At 56.3% G+C, this 19,187-nt stretch overlaps 1 protein-coding gene across 2 annotated transcripts; it reads right to left on the bottom strand.

The window, feature by feature from the left end:
• Window positions 1-3,193: 3,193 nt before the first annotated feature.
• On the bottom strand, window positions 3,194-18,519 carry TTYH1 (tweety family member 1). Of its 2 annotated transcripts, XM_055311326.1 has the most exons (14): window positions 18,304-18,519; window positions 14,974-15,152; window positions 13,009-13,120; window positions 11,986-12,206; window positions 9,759-9,854; window positions 8,263-8,335; window positions 7,895-7,970; window positions 7,418-7,473; window positions 7,168-7,260; window positions 6,944-7,036; window positions 3,998-4,140; window positions 3,839-3,884; window positions 3,668-3,748; window positions 3,194-3,544 (listed from the first exon to the last, which is right to left on the bottom strand). In XM_055311326.1, exons 1-13 carry the CDS (start codon window positions 18,427-18,429, stop codon window positions 3,710-3,712), a joined length of 1,353 nt encoding a protein of 450 aa, XP_055167301.1. In that variant the 5' UTR covers window positions 18,430-18,519; the 3' UTR covers window positions 3,194-3,544; window positions 3,668-3,709. The 2 variants fall into 2 exon arrangements, with proteins under 2 accessions (XP_055167301.1, XP_055167300.1); XM_055311325.1 differs by lacking the exon at window positions 3,839-3,884.
• Between the last annotated feature and the right edge of the window lie 668 nt (window positions 18,520-19,187).

Consider the following 19,187-nt stretch of genomic DNA (forward strand, 5'->3'; position numbering starts at 1 on the left):
AAGAAACCAACACTGGCACGTTACTCTTAACTGAACTGTGGCTTTATCTGGATTTCTTGTTTTCCATTCACATGTCCCTGTGTGCCAGAATCCAGTCTAAAGGACCTGTTGTATTTAGCATCCCTTTACTTTTCACCATTTCATTTAAAGTGAGTTTCTTGTAGATAGCGTATGATAGGATCTCTCTTTTAATTCGAGCCAACAATCTTTGCCTTTTAAAAGAGGGCTTTATTTTGCTTGTAAATTTTTAAAAAGATTTTATTTATTCATGAGAGACACAGAGAGAGAGGGCAGAGACATAGGCAGAGGGAGAAGCAGGCTTCTCAGGGGGAGCCCCATGCGGGACTTGATTCCAGGACCCCAGGATCACAACCTGAGCCGAAGGCAGACCCTCAACTGCTAAGCCACCCAGGTCTCCCTAAAAGAGGTGTTATAACTGCACTTTTAACATGATTTTTGGGATGATTACGTTTCAGTCTGTTGTCTTGGGATGCCTGGGTGGCTCAGCAGTTGAGCATCTGCCTTTGGCTCAGGGCGTGATCCCAGTCCCAGGATCAAGTCTCGCATCCGGCACCCTGCGAGGAGTCTGCCTCTCCCTCTTTGTCTCTACCTCTCTGTGTGTGTGTCTCTCCTGAATAAATTTTTTTTAAAAAAATCTTTAAAAACAATAAATCTGTTGTTTTGTCATTGGGTTTCTACCTGTCCCATCTTTCTTTGTTTTTTCCCTTTTTTCTGCCTTCTTCTGATTTGAGAGTTTTGTTTTTGTTTTTGTTTTTTTATAGTCTATCTTTTAGAGCAGTTTTAGGTGGGGTCTTTGGGAGGTGTCCCACCTCAGTTCCTGGGCAGCCCTGCAGTCAGCCTTGGTTACTGTGGGCTGTGGGAGGTCAGGGCTCACTGTGATGTATTCCGTCTCAGGGATTACCCTCGTCCTTTGCCTGGTGCTGAGCCTCAGGCCCTGTTGTTTCCCGTATTTTGTCCAGTCTTGTGGTTGTTCCAAGGAGAGCAAATCTAGTCCCTGTTACTCCATCTTGGTCGGAAATAAAAGTCCTCGTGTATGATTTTAAAATAAAGGTAAGGGGATCCCTGGGTGGCGCAGCGGTTTGGCGCCTGCCTTTGGCCCAGGGCGCGATCCTGGAGACCCGGGATCGAATCCCACATCAGGCTCCCGGTGCATGGAGCCTGCTTCTCCCTCTGCCTGTGTCTCAGCCTCTCTCTCTCTCTCTCTCTCTCTCTCTCTGACTATCATAAATAAATAAAAAAAATTAAAAAAAATAAATAAAATAAAATAAAGGTAGGTTTATCATTTGTCAAGGTCTTGCAAAATGTCCTCCTTTCTTGGTTACAGCTTCTGGATGAAAGATCACTCCTGCAACTATTGGTGGGAAATCAGGTAGCCTGAATCTTAGGGTGCTTTTGGAATATCCAACACATTAGCTTCAGCTTGCAGACAAGGACTTTGAGGTCACTAGAGGGCAGTGTTTGAGATCTGCGCAGCCAGAACAGCTGCGGGCTGTCCAGGGTCAGGCTGCTCACCTAGCAGTGAAGAGGACAAACTGAGTCAGTGCATGGCCCCCAGAGCCCCTCCCTGGAAAGTGCAGTCCATTTCTCCCTCCCCACTCAGATCACTCCACACACAAAGCGCCTCGAACATTCCTTGCAGTGCACAGGTGGAGACAATGAGGAAGCACAAGAGCACTCCCCCATGGGTGCCTGACATTGGGCACTCTGGGCCACCTGACCTAAATAAAATCCTCGGATGTGTACTTGAACTGTAGGATTCTTCCGTTTCAAGAGGCAATATGGTTTGTGTTCCACTCAGTACCCAGTACCCGCAGTACCCCGCACAGCACTTGGAAGTAACCCTGTCAGTGTTTCTGGAGGATGGAGATGAGCATTCATACCAAGCAGGACAAGTAGTCTGTTTTTGCTGCCCAGCGAGTTAAGGGAGACCTGTGGTCTAAGAAAGCTTTGAATTTTGGAATCGCAGAGGAGGACCTGGGGAGCTGTCTTACCTTCTACCCCCACCCCCGCCACCACCACCACCATGGGTTGATAAGGCAGCTCAGCTCCCCCAGGTCTAGTGACTGCCCACAGCCATCCCGTGGTAGGTGGCAGGCAAGGCCCTTCATCATAGCCTCCCCTGCATTTGTCTGCTGTGCTTCCACTGCCTGTCACTCCCAGCCTACCTCTCCTCTCAGGCTGTCCCTAAAATCTCAAACCCAAGAGTTGTGTTCCAGAGCTCTGCAGTGGGTGATTTGTGGGACCCACCCTCTCGCTGTGGTCTTCAGCTCAGAGTTCAGCCAATCCACCGCCCTTAATACATGTCCTGAGATTTAGATGCCTCTGCTTTATTTCTGTAAAATGAAATGAATCCCCAGAGTAGGATGGCCTGGCCAGAGGGTCTCTGCTGTTTGGATTGGGTCACAGGTGAGCAGACTGCCGTGCGCCTGCTCCTCCACAGCCTTGCCAGCAGAGTAGGCCTTAGCACTGTTCTCATCGTGGCATCGCGTGGTGCTGGAAGACGAGCCTTCCCACTTGTTTCAGATTGCACTTCCTAATTATCAGGGTCTGAGCACTTCGTTCACTGCTCTTGGGGTTTTCACTTCTCGAGTGTTCATCATAATCACTATTTTCAAGTTCAGTTGTCTTTTTCTTAGTTTATAGAAGCTTTGTAGATGATGTAGTAATAATAACACGTTTCTCTGCCATGTGTGTCAAAACTGTTTTTACCTAGACTACCACATTTGCCTCCTGGCTTAGGTTATTTTTTTAGTTCCACAATTTGTCAAAGAAATTATTTTTTCCTTGCCGGCTTTAGAGTATCTTGCTGGAAACCCTGCCTCTCCAGCCAAGGTATGCCACATACAGAAGTCTCCTACTTATTCTTTGCAGTATGTCTGCCCCTTCCCTCATCTATGCTTAGACCTGCCTTGTATGTAGGATGTTTTCTTCCAGATGAAGACCAACTGTATCTGCAGAGCTTTGAAACTGTGCAGCCTTTCACCCTGACTGAACACATGTCTTCTGTCATCTGTCTGTCTGTCTCTCTCTCTCTCTCTCTCTCTCTCTCTCTCACTCACACACACACACACACACACACACACACAGATCTGTTCCTGGGGTGTCTGTTCTGTGCTGGAAATGCCTGGCAGCCAAGAGGCTGCAGGGAGGAGACAAATAAGGACCCAGCTGCTTGTAAAATAAAGTTTTCCCTTTTATTTCAAATCAACCCATTCCCAAGTTAGTGCTGCAAATTGAGATCACGGCCCTGAGTGCCCTGGGGCATGGCAGGGGCACTCCTGTCCCTTCAAGGATGGGCCTGGTGGCCAGGGGTAAGGGGTGCAGGGCTGGCTGGCTGCCCCTCCCTGCCAACCCCAGGGCCTGGCCCACCCCCTAGCTTACTCCCAGGGCCAAGGGTGGGAGTACAGGGGGCAGAGCAGGGAGGCCGTGTCCTGTGTAGGTGTCCGTGGCCAGAGGTGTTGTTAGAGGTGAGAGCCCAGTCAGGCTGGGTTAGTGGGGTAGTCTCCGGCAGCCAGGGAAGGAACTGTAGAAAGAGGCAGACAAGAAGCACCAGATGCAGGCAGCAGGACCACCCCAGTGCCCAGAGCAAGGGGGGAGGTGAGCAAGGGCCAGCTGTAGGAGCTGGGTTGCTGCTCTGGAAGCTCACCGGGGTGGGGGCACAGGCTCCAGTCTGGCATAGAGGAGGGGCTCAGATAGATGACTGCCACTGCACAAAGCGCTTGGATTCCTGTGGGCAGATTGGTGAGGAGGCATGGAGGGAGTCTGGCTCTGTAGTGCAGGCCCCCAGCCCCCTCCCTCAGACCAGTGCATCCAGTACCTGAGGGTTGAAAGGGTCATCATCATCTGTGTCATCATAGTCGTCACTGGGGTGCAACGGAGTGGCACAGAAGCAGGATGGGGGATCCATCAGAGGGCTATCCATCCCCCCAACCCCTGTTGCCTCCTCCCAGGGTCACGCCCTCCCTCCCCTCCTGACCTGGGCGGGAAGAGGGCCCAGGCTCTGGGCAGGCTGCAGAGGGTGGTGGCTAGGGCCCCTGCAGACAGGAGGGAGTAGAGCAGCAGGAAGAGCAGGCCTTCCAGGGCATCCTCACACAGGCCCCGCAGGGCAGCGCCATAATCCTGGGGTGGGCAGGGGAGGGTGTCAGCAGGCAGTGTGACACCTCTCCCCAACACACAGTGTGTCCACCTGGCTGTGCCATGCTGGATAAGTCACGTCTGTGCACCTCAGTACAAGCACATGGGAGGTGCTATGAGCAGTCATTATACCCACAGGTATAAACCCAAATCTGGGCCTCCCTCCACCCCACCCCCAGCCTCCACACCGGCTCAGCCTTGGTCTGGTGCAGGGCTTCTCCACCTGGATACCACTGACATGGTGAGCCAGATATGACTGTTGTGGGGTGGCCTGTGCACTGTAGGATGTTAGGCAGCATTCCTGGGCCCTGCCCACTCGATGCCATGAGCAGCCCCACCCTGGTTGTAACAAAACAGGTCTTCGTGCATCACCAGATGTCCCCCGGGGGCAAAAATCTCTGGCTTACAACACTTAGAGTAACACTTGGAAGAACTGCAGACTTGGAGTTACATGCTTGGGAAGTGCGGGCTGCCCCTACGGTCATCCCTGGATCAGCACAGCCACGTACTGAATGCCCGGCCATAATTCATTCTCCAGATGAGCCAAGGGCCTGCTCTGTGCTGGGTGTGGCTCCATGTTCCAGGGATACTTGAGTAACTGGGCTCCAGAAGGTCATCCGAGATGACTGTAAGTTGAGAGGGGACCAGAAGTCTCCTGGGCCCTACAGCTGCCTGAGGGCTGCTGCGGCCCGTGCAGGGAGAGGGTACAAGGGCCTGAGGCTAGCACCAGCCAGCGCCATTGCATATGAGGCTAGGAGCTGGGCTTTAATCCATGTGCAGGGAGTCACTGGAGGGTTTTAGTGGAGAAAGAGCTTGATCGGATTGTGTGTGAGAGGCTCGCCCAGCTGCTGGCTGTTGCAGGGGAAGACAGATGGGGGTGGGGGTTGGGGCAAGCAGGGGGATGAGGAATATGCTCTGTGGCCACTGGGTAGGAGGTGAGGTGGGTGACCAGGGTAGCAGCAGGGGTGGAGGAGGGAGCAGTGACCTGAATCCAGATGGGCTGCAGAGGAGGACAGAACTTGTCTGGTTCTGGGAGGTAAGGACAGATGGCAAAAAGGATGATCCTGGGATTCTGGCTTGAGCCCCTGGGTCGGGGACAGGGGTGTCTGGTACTGTGCCAGTGAAGCCCGAGCGAGGGGCCTGTCAGAACCATGAGGCACTGTTTTTACTATATCAGGTACCTATACAGTGTCCTTTCATGGTCCTCCTAGCGCTGCAAGGTACAGATCAGGTTTCCAAAATATGGCTGCCTTTTGCAGTGGCAGAAAGTTGAAGCCCAGAGAGGGCAAGCCACTTGCCTAGAGTCACACAGCCTGAAAGGGGCAGAACTGGGCTTGGAGCCAGGTCTGTCAGGCTCAGAGACACCCTCCTGCCACTTTATCCCCGACGTCCTCAATCCTGATTTTAATGCATGGGAGATCCTAAGTCCCAGAGAGGGGAAAGTGAGGCCTGGGGTCACAGGGTACAGGCATGGAGGGTGAGACTCTGACCCTCCCTTCTCCTGCCTCTCTTCCCTCTGTCCATGGTGAACCTTGGGAAGTGCAGTCCAGCCCAGTGTCAGCCTGGGCCATAGAGAAATTTGTGGGCCTCTGTTTGTCTTTGAATAAAAGAGCAGGGTTGCCTTCTAGGATTCTGCAGCTCAGGCATTCAGCAGTTCTGAGTATTGACCATCCACCCACTGCCCCCTTGCTTGAGGGCCAATCTGAGAAGCTCTGGGGACAATGGGAGCCATGGAAGGAATATGATCACAGCAAGAGCCAGTTCAGGTCTGTGCTGTGGGACAAATGGATCGCTCTGTTCATTTGCCAGATCAAATGCAGGATGTCCGCTTAGATCTGAATTTCAGATGCCCAGCAACAAAAAAAGCTTAGTACAAACATGTCCCAAATTCAGCCTGGAACATACCTACGGTAAAGAGGTATTTGTTGTTTGCTGAATCTGGCAGCTCTGTTGGAGCCCTTGGGGGAGACAGACGAGAAGGGGGAGGAGGCACGTGTCCTCCTCTTGCAGGGAAGACAAGCCTGAGCGCAGTGGGGCTTGGGATGGGGGTGGGTTGACACTGGGTGACTGCTTGGCCATGGAGGCCACAGAGGGAGAGGTCCATGGCCAGCTGGGAGACCCAGCCCTCTGCACTTTATCTTCCAAGCCTGTGAGATGGGGTGATGACAGCATGACTAACCAGGGCCCAGGTGCGTCCCACCAGTGCCACACCTAGCAAAGCCATGTGCAGGTGAGTCACCATAACAGACTGTGGTCCTGCCCAGGAAAGCAGGTCTCCTCTTCCAGGACTCAGGGATGCTCCCCTGCCTGTAGCCACACAGCCATGGAGGTGGCAGCAGAGTCAAAGCTGGAATGAGTGTGTAGGACACCAGGCCTGCTTTCTCTGGGCTGCTCTTCCTCCATGCTGCCTCAGCAAGACCACAGCTTTAGGGCTACTGCCCCCTGCAGAGTCAGGTTTCTAAGTGAGGAAACTGAGGCACAGAGTCTGAGGTCAGGAGCTAGGACAGGAGCAGGGGCAGGCCTGCTTCAGAATTCACTAAGCTGCAAGGGTTCTAGGAGGGAGACCAGGAGGGAGTGAGGGGGAGGAGGAAGAGATGGAGGGGGAGGAGAGGTAGTGGGGGAGGAGGGTGGAAAGGGGAGGGAAGGGAGGGTACAGCGGGGTGGAAAGGTGGAGTAGGCAAGGGGGATGCAGAGATGGACGTGGGTAGGCAGAGAACAGCTGTATGGTAGAGAGAGAAATGCTTTCTGGGGCTCCCTGCAAAAATTGGGGCAGGGGGACATGGCTCACCTTGTGCAGGCCACGACAGTGCACCAGTGCCACCAACTGGTGGAAGTTTCCTTCCGTCACATTCAGCGTTTCCTCCAAGGACAGCAGTGGCTTCTGCGTGGGAGGGGAGGGTCACCCTATCCGCTCCCGCTGCAGGGGGGGGCTCCACCCACACACCTACCCCCCCCTTTCCCCCCCAAGTCCCTTCCCCTTGGAGTGGGGGGTGGGGAGCGCCCCCTGCCGACCTGCGCAGAAGGGAACTGGGGGACCGCTTCTCGCTCAAGGCCCTGCAGCTGGGAATGGATGTTGGCCAGAGCTCTCTGGGACAGAGTCAGCCTCTGTGGGAAGACAGAGGAGGACCGGGTAGTGGACGCCCCCTGCCTGCCCTCCTCGGCCCCAGGACACAGGACTGGGGTCCCTGGTGCCTGCAGCCTCCCCCAGGACCAGCAGTCCAGGCCCCAGTCCGCCCTCCTCCATCAGGCTCCCTTGCCCTACCTGTTGAAAGGGGTTGGAGACTGCCTGGTTGCAAAGGAAGTAATAGTTCAGGATGTCTGAAACAGGAGGGAAAGGGGGGAGCCTATGAGCCTGGGTCCCCCAATTCATGGGAAGGGGTAGGGCCAGGGGCCTCTCTCCAGCCCAGGGGCCTCTGGTAGTCCCATCAGCATGGCATTCAGGGACAGGCCACCCACACCTTCCCCACCCCTTCTGCCCTGCCACAGCCCAAACCACACTGCTCTCCACACTCCCTGGAAACCCCTGCTTTTGCCGGCCTGCCCCTGACTAGACTGTGCTCCCATTTCCCCCAAGTGGCCAAGTCCTCTCTCCTGAGTCCAGCATCTGTATCCCTCTTTCCAGCCCACCAGGAGAGGTACTGAGAGCATCTGAGACTGGGCACCCAGCCCACCCCACCACAGGCAGGACTGTGCAGGGAGGCCTGAGCATGCAAGGCCCACACGGGGTCGATGGGGTCACCTGAGCCAAGCCCAGTCTCCTCCTGGGTCAGGTTCAGGATGTAGGTGTCAGGACTGGAGCAGAAGTCGCTGAGGCCCTGAGAGAAGTGTTTAGAAAAGGGTCTCAGACCAGAAACTGCTGCAATTCCACACTCCCACATAACTCACAGTCTGGCTCACCACCCCCCACCCCTGCCTCCACCATTCCTGGGGAGCCAGGAGTCCAAACCCCTCCTCTAGATCTAGGGGCTCAGTCCCCCAGCCCCTCCTCCCTCAGACCCTAGAGTCCAGACCCCTACCCCTCCTCCCTCGGACCCAAGTGTCCAAGCCTCTAGCTTCTAGACCTCAGGACCTGCCCCAGGGCCCAGGGGCCTAACCTCCAGCACTCACCACAGCTGTAGCTGCCTCCAGGCCCATGGAGCCCCAGCTCAGGACAAGAACCAGGAGACTCATCACTGTCATCCTATAAAGGGGGAGGGGTTTGGTTTGGGGTTTGGGGGTTCCTAATTTCCCTGCCTCACCTCTTCTCCCTTACCCCAAATCCCATCACAGCCCCACCACCCTTCCCTACCAACCTCTGGAGCCTGGAGGATCAGAACTAGGGGCAAAGAAGCTGGGGGACGGGGAGGATGGAGAGTGCAGGATGTAGACCTGTGATCATTGACCTCAAACTCAATACCCGGTCCCCACCCAGGAGTGACAGGGAGGACGGTGAGAAGGGCCCTGGGCTGGCAAGCCCGCAGCCCAGAGCCCAGCCCAGCCCCCAATTTGCTCTGGGATTCTGGGAGAACTACTGCCCACTTCTGGGATCTGTTTCCTGGCTTTGAATCCACAAGAGCCCTGTAATTCCCAAACACACCTCCCAGGTTTGAGCACAGCTTGGTTAGCCTCCTGCTCTGCCCACACTCTTCCTCCAAGGTGTGGGCGCCGCCAGAACTGGAACTGCACTGGAGGGTGGTCACAATCTCAGAGCCTCAGGGTGAGCCCCAACAGGACAGCAGGACTTCTCATCCAGGGTGGGTGTAGAGACTTGTGAGTACCAGCAGGGCCCCCAGAGGCAGGGAGGACTCAAGGGCTCCTCTAAATGGGATAGCCCAGCCTGAGTGGAAAACCAGCCCTAGGAAGTGCCTGGGTGGCTCGTGGTTGAGCCCCTGCCTTTGGCTCAGGTCGTGATCCTGTGATCCTGGGATGGAGTCCCACTTCGGGCTCCCTGCAGGGAGCCTGCTTCTCCCTCTGCCTGTGTCTCTGCCTCTCTCTGTGTCTCTCATGAATAAATAAATTAAATCTTAAAAAAAAAAAAAAAGAAAAGAAAGAAAACAGCACTTCCTGGCTGTGTGGCCTGGGGCAAGTGGCCCAGCCTCTCTGAGCCCCAGTCTTGCCCTGTGTTAAATGGAGAAAAGGAAAATGTCTCCTCATAGAGTCAGCATGAGGGTTCCAAAGAGGGCCGGCCACATAGAATGAGCTGTTAAAAGTGTGGTCTTGAAATTCCTGTGAACCACGTAATCTCCATGCAGCCTCAGATGTGGTTGCCTTCTGCCTCTGGTCTCCACAAGTCAGGTGCCTGAGGGGCTCCTCTTTCCCAGATTAAGTCAGTAATCATCCCATCCTCAGTGCAACCGTTATATATTTTTTTCCTAGGATTTTGGAGCCCTTTCCAGGCCTCAAGACTTAGATTTCCAGGTCTGCCCTGCTCTTCCTGGGCTGTGCTAGGTCTGGTGTCTGTACAGGCAGGCTCAGCCCAGGACCCTCATGGAAGTTTGTGGGACAAGAGAATGAAAGTATGAACCTGGGCAGGACAGCGGTCCCTCTTGTAAGGGCGCTGTGGGATATAAAGAGGTCCCCCTTGTGCTGTGAAACGAGCCTGCTACAGGGGCGCCCAGACTTACACAATCACCAGCCACTTGCTCTGCTTCGCCAGGCCCAGGAGGGTGAAGAGGCAGACCAGCAGTTCCAGGAGCAGCAGGAGGACATAGGCCAGCCATCTGGAGAAGGGACAAGGGTGAGGCTCAGCAGACAATCCAGCCCTCAGTACCCACGGCCCCAGACCGGTACCTGGCAGAGGGGCACAGCACCCCACATTCACGCCCTGCTCTGCCTGGCCATGTGACCTCCCCGTTGCCATGTCCCCAGGCCACAGCCAGCTGGTTGTGGAACATGCATGCTGGGAGGTGGGCCACTGCAGCTGGTATAGAGCTCAGGTTCCAGGGTGGGGGGGGGCACCCAGAACCCTACCCTGGCTGGACCACGCACAAACCCTGTATCCAGGCACCAGCGATTGGTCTCCTGGAGCCCTGACGGCCACCTCACCCTGCAGAGGGCAGCAAGTCGTCCCCAGGCACAGGCTGAGTGTCCTACTACATGACCTGGGGTCCAAGCACCAGCCTCTCCACTGCCTACCTGTGTGCAACCTGGTTCCTGTCTCAGGAACTTAGCCTCCTGTGCCTTAATTTCCCTGCCTGTATACGGGGGGGGGGGGGGGGGGGGACAAGAGCATTTGCTCCAAGAGGGTGTTGGAAAGCTAATGAGCAAGAACTCAGAAGGATGCTGAGCACACACACATGTGAGCTTGAACCTTACTCAGGGAACTTTAAATGTTATTCAGTGAAGCATTAATGATGGATTCATGCTGACTGGAGTGCTGGCATGTGGTGAATGCTCAATAAACAGTGTCCCTGTCACTGGCCCCACACAGCTGGGCCCAGGCTGGGGCGCCAGACCAGCCAGAGGACCCTCCCTTCCCAGGCAGAGCTGGGCCCAGTGGCTCCCCGAGACCTCCAGGCCTTTGCTCCCAGCATCCCCACCGCCCATCCCAGCTTCACATCTCACTTCCCACGCTACTGCCCTAAGCCTCTCTGCACACCTGCTCTCCGCCCCCAGGAACTCGGCCAGGAAGCTCTCCCTCACCTTCATTGAGGGAGGACTCCCAAGTGCCAGGCACTCATATTGGTACATTCAGAGACATTTGCTGGTGGTGGTATGGGTCTGCCTCACCCCAGTGTAGCCTGCAAGCTGCCCAGGACCCCTGAAGGGGGTTGAGGCCTAGCATGTGGCTTAGCCACAGTGCAAAACCTGGACTGCCTGGGACCCAGGCCTGTCCGATGCACCACATGGGCATCCTCATCACAGACTGCTCCAGCCCTGGTGTGCCTCCACCCTGGAGCACAGAAGCCAGGACCTAGTCTCTTGACCCTGCCCTCATGCCTAGGCAGGGCCCTCAGAGCATGCTGGATAAACAAGAGACATAATTCCTAGTAGCTGAAGCAATGAGGACTTCATCATATTGGCTGCTGGGAAGGGTGGCTGCCCAAATGTCTGCATAACTTGTTTTGTCCCTCCTTCAAATATCACCTCGGTGATGGCCATCCCAGACACTCCCTACACACACACACACACACACACACACACACACACACACACTCCACGTTCAAACTGCCAGCCTCTGTCCCCAGCCCAGCACCATCCCCTTCTCTTTCATTTTTCGCCAAAGGTCTTACCACCCACCAAGTACATGCATTTTGTTTCTTATTGGCCACTTTACTGGAAGATGGGCAAGAATTGCTGTCTGTACTGCTCACTGCTCTGTATTACAACCAATTACATTTTACCCACACCTGTATAGTGCGTGCTGGTCACTGTTGTAAGCACTTAACAGATATGGATTCATCTGATCTGCAACAATCCAATGAGGGGAGTGCAACCCATCATTCCCATTTTACAGATCAGGACACTGAGGCACTTGCCATGTGGTTCCAGAGTGGCCATCTGGCTTTAGAGTTCATGTCGCTAACCACTTGGGCACTCCTCTCTCTCACCACAAGGTGCTAAAGAAATATTTGTTGAGTGGATACACACGTCAGATGGATGACAGGAGGAAGAGGCAGTCTGGGTTCAGGGAGTGGGTGAATGTGAGGGGAGCATGGGGTCCACCTCTGGAGCTGGAGGGGCCGTCCTCGGTGTTGTAGGATGCCTCTCCGGTCCCTAGGTGCCAGTAGCACCCCCTCCTCCCAGTGGTGGCAACCAAACGTGTCTCCTGACATTGTCTGATGTCCTGGAGGCACAATCAGCTAGGATGAGAATGCTGGCCCTACAGGGCAAGGAAGAGCCATCACCCACCTGTACTCCTCCACAAAGGACACATCTTCGGCCACTTGCAGGAGGCTCAGGGGCACTCCCCGCCAGAAGGCCAACCCCTGGAGCTGCTGGGCCACAGCCTCTGCCTGTCGTCGAGCCCCCCGGGCAGCGGCCACCAGCTCCGTGCGCTGCGCAAGCACCTCCTCCAGGGTGGTCAGCTCTGTCCTCACTGCCTCACCCAGCCTCTCCACTGTCTCCAACACCTGTGTGCAGGGGTGAATCCGGGGTCAGAGAAGGGCATTCTTGGGGGAGGCCAGGGTTGGGTACAGGGTTGTGGAGGTAAAGTCGGAGTGACAGGTGTCTGAGATCTGGGGGCTAGGACATCTGTGGAATGAAGAAAGGAGGGAGGGGTACAGTTCTGTGTCCTCCCATCGGGAGCTCTGGACGGACAGTGGCATGGGCTCCCGAACTGGGATTAGCTCAAACAATGGCTAATTGTTTGAGGCTGAAGTTGGCATCTGCCTGCTTGAGTCTGGGGTCCTAAGTCTGGATTTCATGGTCCAGGGTCTGCACTGGACATGAAATTTGGGGTCTGGGGCCAGCCTGTGTCTCAGCTCTGGATCTGGAACCCTGGGCCAAGGGATGGGAGTTAGGCCTCTTGTCAGAGTCCTGGGTCTCAGCACTGAGGTCCCCCTGAGCTTTCGTGTACACCACAGATCAGGACTGAGGGCCTGGATCTGACCTGAGAGCAGGGGCTGAGGTCCCCAGTGTTGGGTCCAGGGCTGAGACTAAGTGTGAATTAGGGTCCAGATTTAAGCCCCATGATGCAAATCTGAGGAACCCAAGGTTCTGAAAGTTCCATATTCAGTCAGGTTTGGGTGTCAGGTGTACAGTCTGAGGTCTACAAGTTGCAGTCTCAAGTTCTGAGTCTGGGGTCTTAAGTGTAAGGTGTGGGGTCTTGGCTCTGAGTCTGGATCCCATTTCTCTGAGAAGTGGACCTTTGTCCGGGTAGGGGAAACCAGTCTGGGTGTGGGTCTGGGGTCCAGCGGGTGCCTGGCCCCTCACCAGGTGGTCTATGGCGCTGAGCGTGTGGTTGGCATGCAGCAGTGCGGAGCTGAGCTGGGACACCCCATCACTGGTCTCGCTGTTGCCATAGAAACCGATGCCAATGCCGGCGCTGAGAGGGGGAGGGACGGGAAATCACAACCTGTCTTGGGACCCCGGGGGGCGCATCCCTCCACCCTCTCATACACCCACCCCCACCCTATTGGGGTCTCCCACCCCCACCCCATTGGTCCAGCCCGTCGTGGGAAAGGATCGTCTCCAGCCTGGCCCCCACTGGTTGCCAAGGTAACGGGAAGCCCCCCCTCCCCCGCCCCAGGGACGTCATTGTGATGCTAATGGTGGGTGGAGGGGCGGGGCGGGGTGCAGATTTAACCCGCACCTCACTGGAGCGGAACCCCTGTCACCCCGGGGGCCCCAGGAGAAGCCCTCCGACCAGGACTGCAGGCCCCACACCCTCCCTCCATCCTTTCCTCAAGCATCTTGAGTTCTGTGCATCTGCCCCTTCGGGGCCGCCGTCCCCGCCTTCCTGGGGTTTCCTAGGAGTGCTGGCCCCCCTTGTCATCTCTTGCGGGACCCTGAGCCTGTAGCTCTCCGCTTCCCCCACCCCCGGGACCCAAGCGTCTGGCCAGCTGAGAGCAAGACAAGGGAATGTGGGCCGATGGGCCAGAAGCCTGCGCCCCCGCCCCTCCGCAGCCGGCACACAGAGCTCCATTGTAGGGTCTGAATGTGGCCCCCCCCCCCCGACCTCCCCAGCGTGTCCTCCGCGGAGGGGCCAGGCCGGAGCGGGCGGAGGGAGCCGGACGCCCTCACAGTTCCCAGCCTCGGCCCTGGGATCCCACGCCCGCCCTGGCGCCCCCGCCCATTGTTCACCCTGGGATAAAGCTGCTCTTGTTCCCAGGCCGCTGGGGGCCGGCCGTGTCTCTCCCCCACAGGGCCTTTGTCCACCCCCGCATCCACCCCCAGTCAGGAGAGCCAGGAGAGGAAGCGCTTTGGATATAGGTCGCCCAGCGTCCTCCCCCCAGACACCCCCAAACACGCTGTGCGGCTCCCTGCGGGGAGAGAGTGGGGTAGAACCCAGCCCGCATCCATCAGGGCGGGTCTCTCTGGGATCCGTGGACTGGGCCGCCTGTCCTGGGCTGGGGGGGTGGCCTGCAGGGGAGGGCTGTGCTCTAGGGCTGGGTTTCCGACGGTGGTGTAAGGGTGTGTCCTCAAGTACTCTTCTCTCTTCCCCAAGCTGGTGGGGGGTCACAGAAGAACCCTCCCACCCCGGGCTCTGAGGGGCTTGCAGGTCTGAATCTCCACTCTGCCACTTGGGTGGAAGGGCCTTGAGGAGATGCTTTCTCCGTCTCCCTGAGACTTGCCCAGGGCTACGTGGGAAGGAGTTAGACCAGCTCCGGTCTGGGCTCCCAGAGGCGCTCCTGGACTGTAAATATAGATATTATTTTGCTGTCTCTCTCCCTGACTAGAACCTCAGCTCCATGAGGGCAAGACTCTTGTCTGGCCAGTTGGATATCTCCTGTAGGGTAGATCTACACAGTAATAGTTGTGGAATAGATGAATGAATGAATGAGTTAATGAATGACATCACCAGCCACTATTCACAGAGCATAACTATGAGCCCTATACAGTCTCTCATTTAATCCTACCGTAACTAGGAGGTGGGTGTTACCATAATGTCCATTGTAGAGATGTAGAAACTGAGTCCTGGAGAGATTACATCACTCCCCTCATTGCACGAGGTATTCAATGACAAAGCCATCAAACCCTAGCTCTTAACCCCTACCCCCTCCTGCAGGCCTGGCTGTCCTTGGGAAGTCACTCCTCCTCTTGAAACTCAGTTTGTCCATCCATAAAATGGGAGCAGTTCTTCCCGCTGCAAGGCTGAGGTGGGACACCCTCAGGAAGACCAGCTGAGGTTGTGGGGAGCCCTGTCCCCACTCCCCACCCACCCTGGGGCCCCATTACCAGCCGACGAGTAGGGCAGCAATGCAGCTCCATGTGACACAGCCTCCCCCTGGTGGGGGGCTCTTGGCCCCGGAGGGCTCTGGGGTCCGGCAGCAGCAAAAGCGGATGAGGTAGACGGCAATGAAAATGAGGCTCAGGCCCAAGCCCAGGCCTGCCAGGGCCACCACCAGCAACAGGGCCTGGGAAGGGGGAGACATGAAGCCTCAGAGGGGCTCTGCTCCCCCGACCCCTGCCTGGCTGGAGGTCCTGGATCTGGGACTTTAATGGAGGTGAAAGTAGCCCTGGCTAGAATGGGGGCCAAGCCCACCCTGTGGTTCTCAGGTTTGTGGGGAAGTATGGGGTCCCCGCCCCTCCCAGGCTGGCAGCTTGGGCTCAGTGTTTGGGGCTGGGTCACTGGAGGGGACTTCCAACTGAGAGGCCTAAATCCTGGGTTCCAGTTCTGCTCCTGGCATGACCTTTGGCAGGGCCCTTCCCCTCTGTGAAACTGTCTCCTCTTCATCCCCAACCAGCCAATTAGAACAGAGCATCACCTAGGACCCACTGAGACCCAGATCAGGAACTGGCTAGGATCAGGGGGTGGACAGGGGCGCCTGTTCCCAGAGATGTGTGCATAGTCAGGGGTGGGAGGCTTCCTCTTCCCTCCTCCTTGCTGGTCACCCCCACTCACTGCTCGTCCTCCCCCCTACTGGTGAGCTCTGCACACCCACCGCAGTGTGAGTCTGTCACCCTGGGACTCACGGGGAGGGGGACGTGACAGCTTCCATGACTGTGTGTGTGTGTGCAACACTCAGAGATGGAGACTTGGAGATAGAGACAGAGGCCCAGAGAGAGCAGAGGTGGGGTGGGGTCAGGGGGTGGAAAAGTAGAGATGCCGAGAAAGGAGACAGAGATAAATGGTGTCCAAGTGGAAGGCTGGGAGAAGGGAGGCAGGAAGAGAACAGGTATGTGTCATTGGAAAGCCTTGCAGGACATCGGGGCTCTCTGCAAGACAGAACTTCACAGGGAGTCCTGTGCAGTCCAGTCCCCTTCCCAGGTCCTCAGAATGGGGAAGGGGTTTACCTTGAGCCACACAGCAGGCAGGGACACCATCAGGAACAGAATCAGACATGCAGACTCACCAACACTGTTTCCTGTAAACCACAGTGTCTCTGCCTTCATCGTAGTGTGGAGTGTGTGTGTGTGTGTGTGTGTGTGTGTGTGTGTGTGTGAATGACACAAGTGTGTGGGGCATTTGTGTTTCGAGCTGTGAAACTGGATATTTTATCTATGACTGAGTTTGTCTGCCAGGAGATACTACACCTGAGTGTGTGTGTGTATGTGTGTGTGTGAGAGAGAGAGAGAGAGAGAGAGAGAGAGAATGTGAGTCTCTATGGGAGCACCTATATCTGCAGGTGTGAGACTGATCTGTTGGCACTTGTGTGTTTCTGGGCATGATTGAGTCTGAGTGGTCTCTAGTGGGGTGTGTGTGTATGTGAAAGTGTGTGAGTGTGTTTGTGTGAATGTGAACATGTGTGTGTTATGTATGAGTGAATGTATGTGTACATATGTGTGAGTTTGTGTCTGGGTGTGTGGGTGTGTATACAAGTGAGCTTGGGATGTGTGAATGTTGGAGTGAGGGAAGGAACTGTGTGAGTGTGTGTATGTATATGTGACTAAGTGTATACAAGTGAGTGTAGAGTGTGTGTGAGTGTATGCATGCTTAAGGGCAAGATGTGTGAATGTGAGTGTGTATAGAAGTGAGCTTGGGGTGTGTAAATGTGTGAGTGTTGGACTGAGGGCAGGCAATGTGTGTGTGTGAGTGTGTGTATGTATATGTGACTGTAAGTGTATACAAGTGAACGTGAGGTGTGTAAGTGTATGATCAAGGACAGAAATGTGAGTGTGTAAACCTGTGACTGTGAGTGTGAATACAAGTAAATGTGTGTGAGTGTGAGTGTGAGTGTGCCTTCCAGCCTGGTGTCACCCAGTGCCTGACTTTTTTCAGCTGTGCCCATAGCAGTGATCTTCCTGAGGGGCAATGTCTCCTCCTGGGTCGTGTGACTTGGTACATGTCCCAGTGCTGTCACCCTGTCGATGAGGGGGGCGGAGTGAACCTCTCCGAGTGCCTCCGGCAGTGGCTGAGGCCAGCAACCGGTGTGTGGTTGTGTGGGCAGGTCTCCTCGGCTGTGAGCGGGCGTCAGTGAACAGCACTGGAGGTCGTGATTGTGTAAACGAGAGGCTGTGGGCGAGGGGGTGGCCGTCCCTGTTTGGTGGGGAGAGGGCGGCATGGAGTAGGCAGGGAGAAGCTGCTCCCAGCTGGCACAGCCATGACCCAAATAGCTCAGCATACAGCACACATCCCCCTCTCTGCTTTTCTGGGACCCCCCCACTCCTTCTAAGCTTTCCAATCCCCAGCCCTTTATCCCAAGAGCTCCCCAGCACAGACCTGAGGGGCCTAGACCGTATAGGCAGGCCCCAGGACCCATCCAAAGGCTCTGCCAGGACTCCCAGCACCCCCCCCCACGCACACACTCCCCCACCCTTAGCGGGCTCAGCCAAGCCTTGCTCCTCATTAATCTCAAAGTCAAGGACTTGAATTAAACTGGGTCAGGGGACAGTTCTTTTGCCCCTGTCGGAGCTGACCCAGGCTGGACCCCTTCCCCAAGGACACCCCCCCCAGCTTCCGTGAGGTTCTCACCCCAGCCCCACCCTGCCGACCCATTTCTGTCATCCTCTGCTCCCCAAATGGAACCTCATTTTCACGCCCACCCCCACCCCGAACGCGCTGACCACCCCTTCTGTCCCAGGACTTCCTCTTCTAGCACCTCCACCTCGTTTTCCCAGCCCCGACCCTAAATCCCTCTCGCCCCTTCCCCATTTCATGTCTCAATCGTGTCCTGAACCCCGGCACCCCAGCCTTCCTCTCCAGCTCCTATCTCTGCTCCTATCTCTGCTGAGTCCCACTTAACTGGACTGCCCAGAACCCATCTGGGGAGGGGTCATCTTTTAGGACACGGAGAGTGGACCTATCGCCCTGATGACCCTGGAGGCTTGCTTCCCAGGTAGCTCTCAGAGACCCTGGAATCCAAGGCGCCCCCAGTCCCTTCCCTCCTCTGGGACTAAGGGGTTCAGGCCCCTGCCCCCCCCTTATTTAAAAGGAGGCAGGGCTCTGGTCTCCCTGCACCTGTCCCAGGGGAACCTCTAGGTATGGGAGCCCCATGCTCCTCCTCTTCCAGATACCCCAAAGTCCGGGCCGGCCCACGCCCCCAGAGAACACCCAGCCTCCTTCTCCCTCAGGACCCAGAAGCTCTGCCTTCGCCCCCGCCCCCAGGACCCCACACCCGCTCCCACCTGCTGGTATTCTTGCTCTTGGGGCGCGAAACCGCTGGGTACCGGGCGGAGCTGGAAGTCGGCGCGGGGCAGCTGGTGGAGCAGATGCACCCAAGCCGAGGGTCGGTAGCCCGGGGGCGCACCCATAGCCCCCGGGGAGGGCTCAGCGGGGCCGACGCCGGGGCTGCGGGAGCCTCGGCAGTGGAGCGGGGCGCGGGCGGAGCGGGGTCTGGCGGGGCTCAGGGGAGCGGAACAGGGGGAGGGAGAGGTGGGGGGCGGAGATTGGGGGAGGAGGGGGGAGGCGCGGGCCAGACGGGGACGGTGCTGCCCCTGGTGGCTTCCGGGGGGACTGCGGCGCCGCCAGCGGGCCCCCAGCGCTCCGCCCCTTAGTGACGGCTTCCACCTGCGGCCGGCGCAGGTACCACGCTGTCCAGCGATATCCTTGTCCAAATGAGGCCGCTCATACTGGCTATAGTCCTACAGCCACATAAGGACCCCTTTATCTCTAGGAAGAACCTTTTTGTCTATGCAAAGGTCATTAAGTATTTGCACAGCATTTTACACATGACAGGCATTTGGGTCAATAAACCCCCCCCCCACTCTGTGTGTAAAAGTACTCTCGCCTGTAAAGGATGTCATTTGGGTAAAATCCCCACCTTTTAAAATCGGTGTAAGAACACAGCTTCTATACACAAACCTTCCTGTGTGTACAGACCACTCCAGAATGTATGCTTGCATACCAGTGTAAAGGACCCCTCACATCTGCATAAGGACCTCTCCTACTCCCAGAAGAACCCCGCTCATCTATCTATCTAGGGACCCCTTCCATCTGTATAACAATGCCTGGCATGTGTTTAAGAACCTCCCCAAACTCTTTAAGGATTACTTCAGTGTACATAAACTCT

Source organism: Nyctereutes procyonoides, unplaced genomic scaffold (genome assembly GCF_905146905.1).
Source record: "Nyctereutes procyonoides isolate TBG_1078 unplaced genomic scaffold, NYPRO_anot_genome, whole genome shotgun sequence".
Lineage (NCBI taxonomy): Eukaryota > Metazoa > Chordata > Mammalia > Carnivora > Canidae > Nyctereutes > Nyctereutes procyonoides.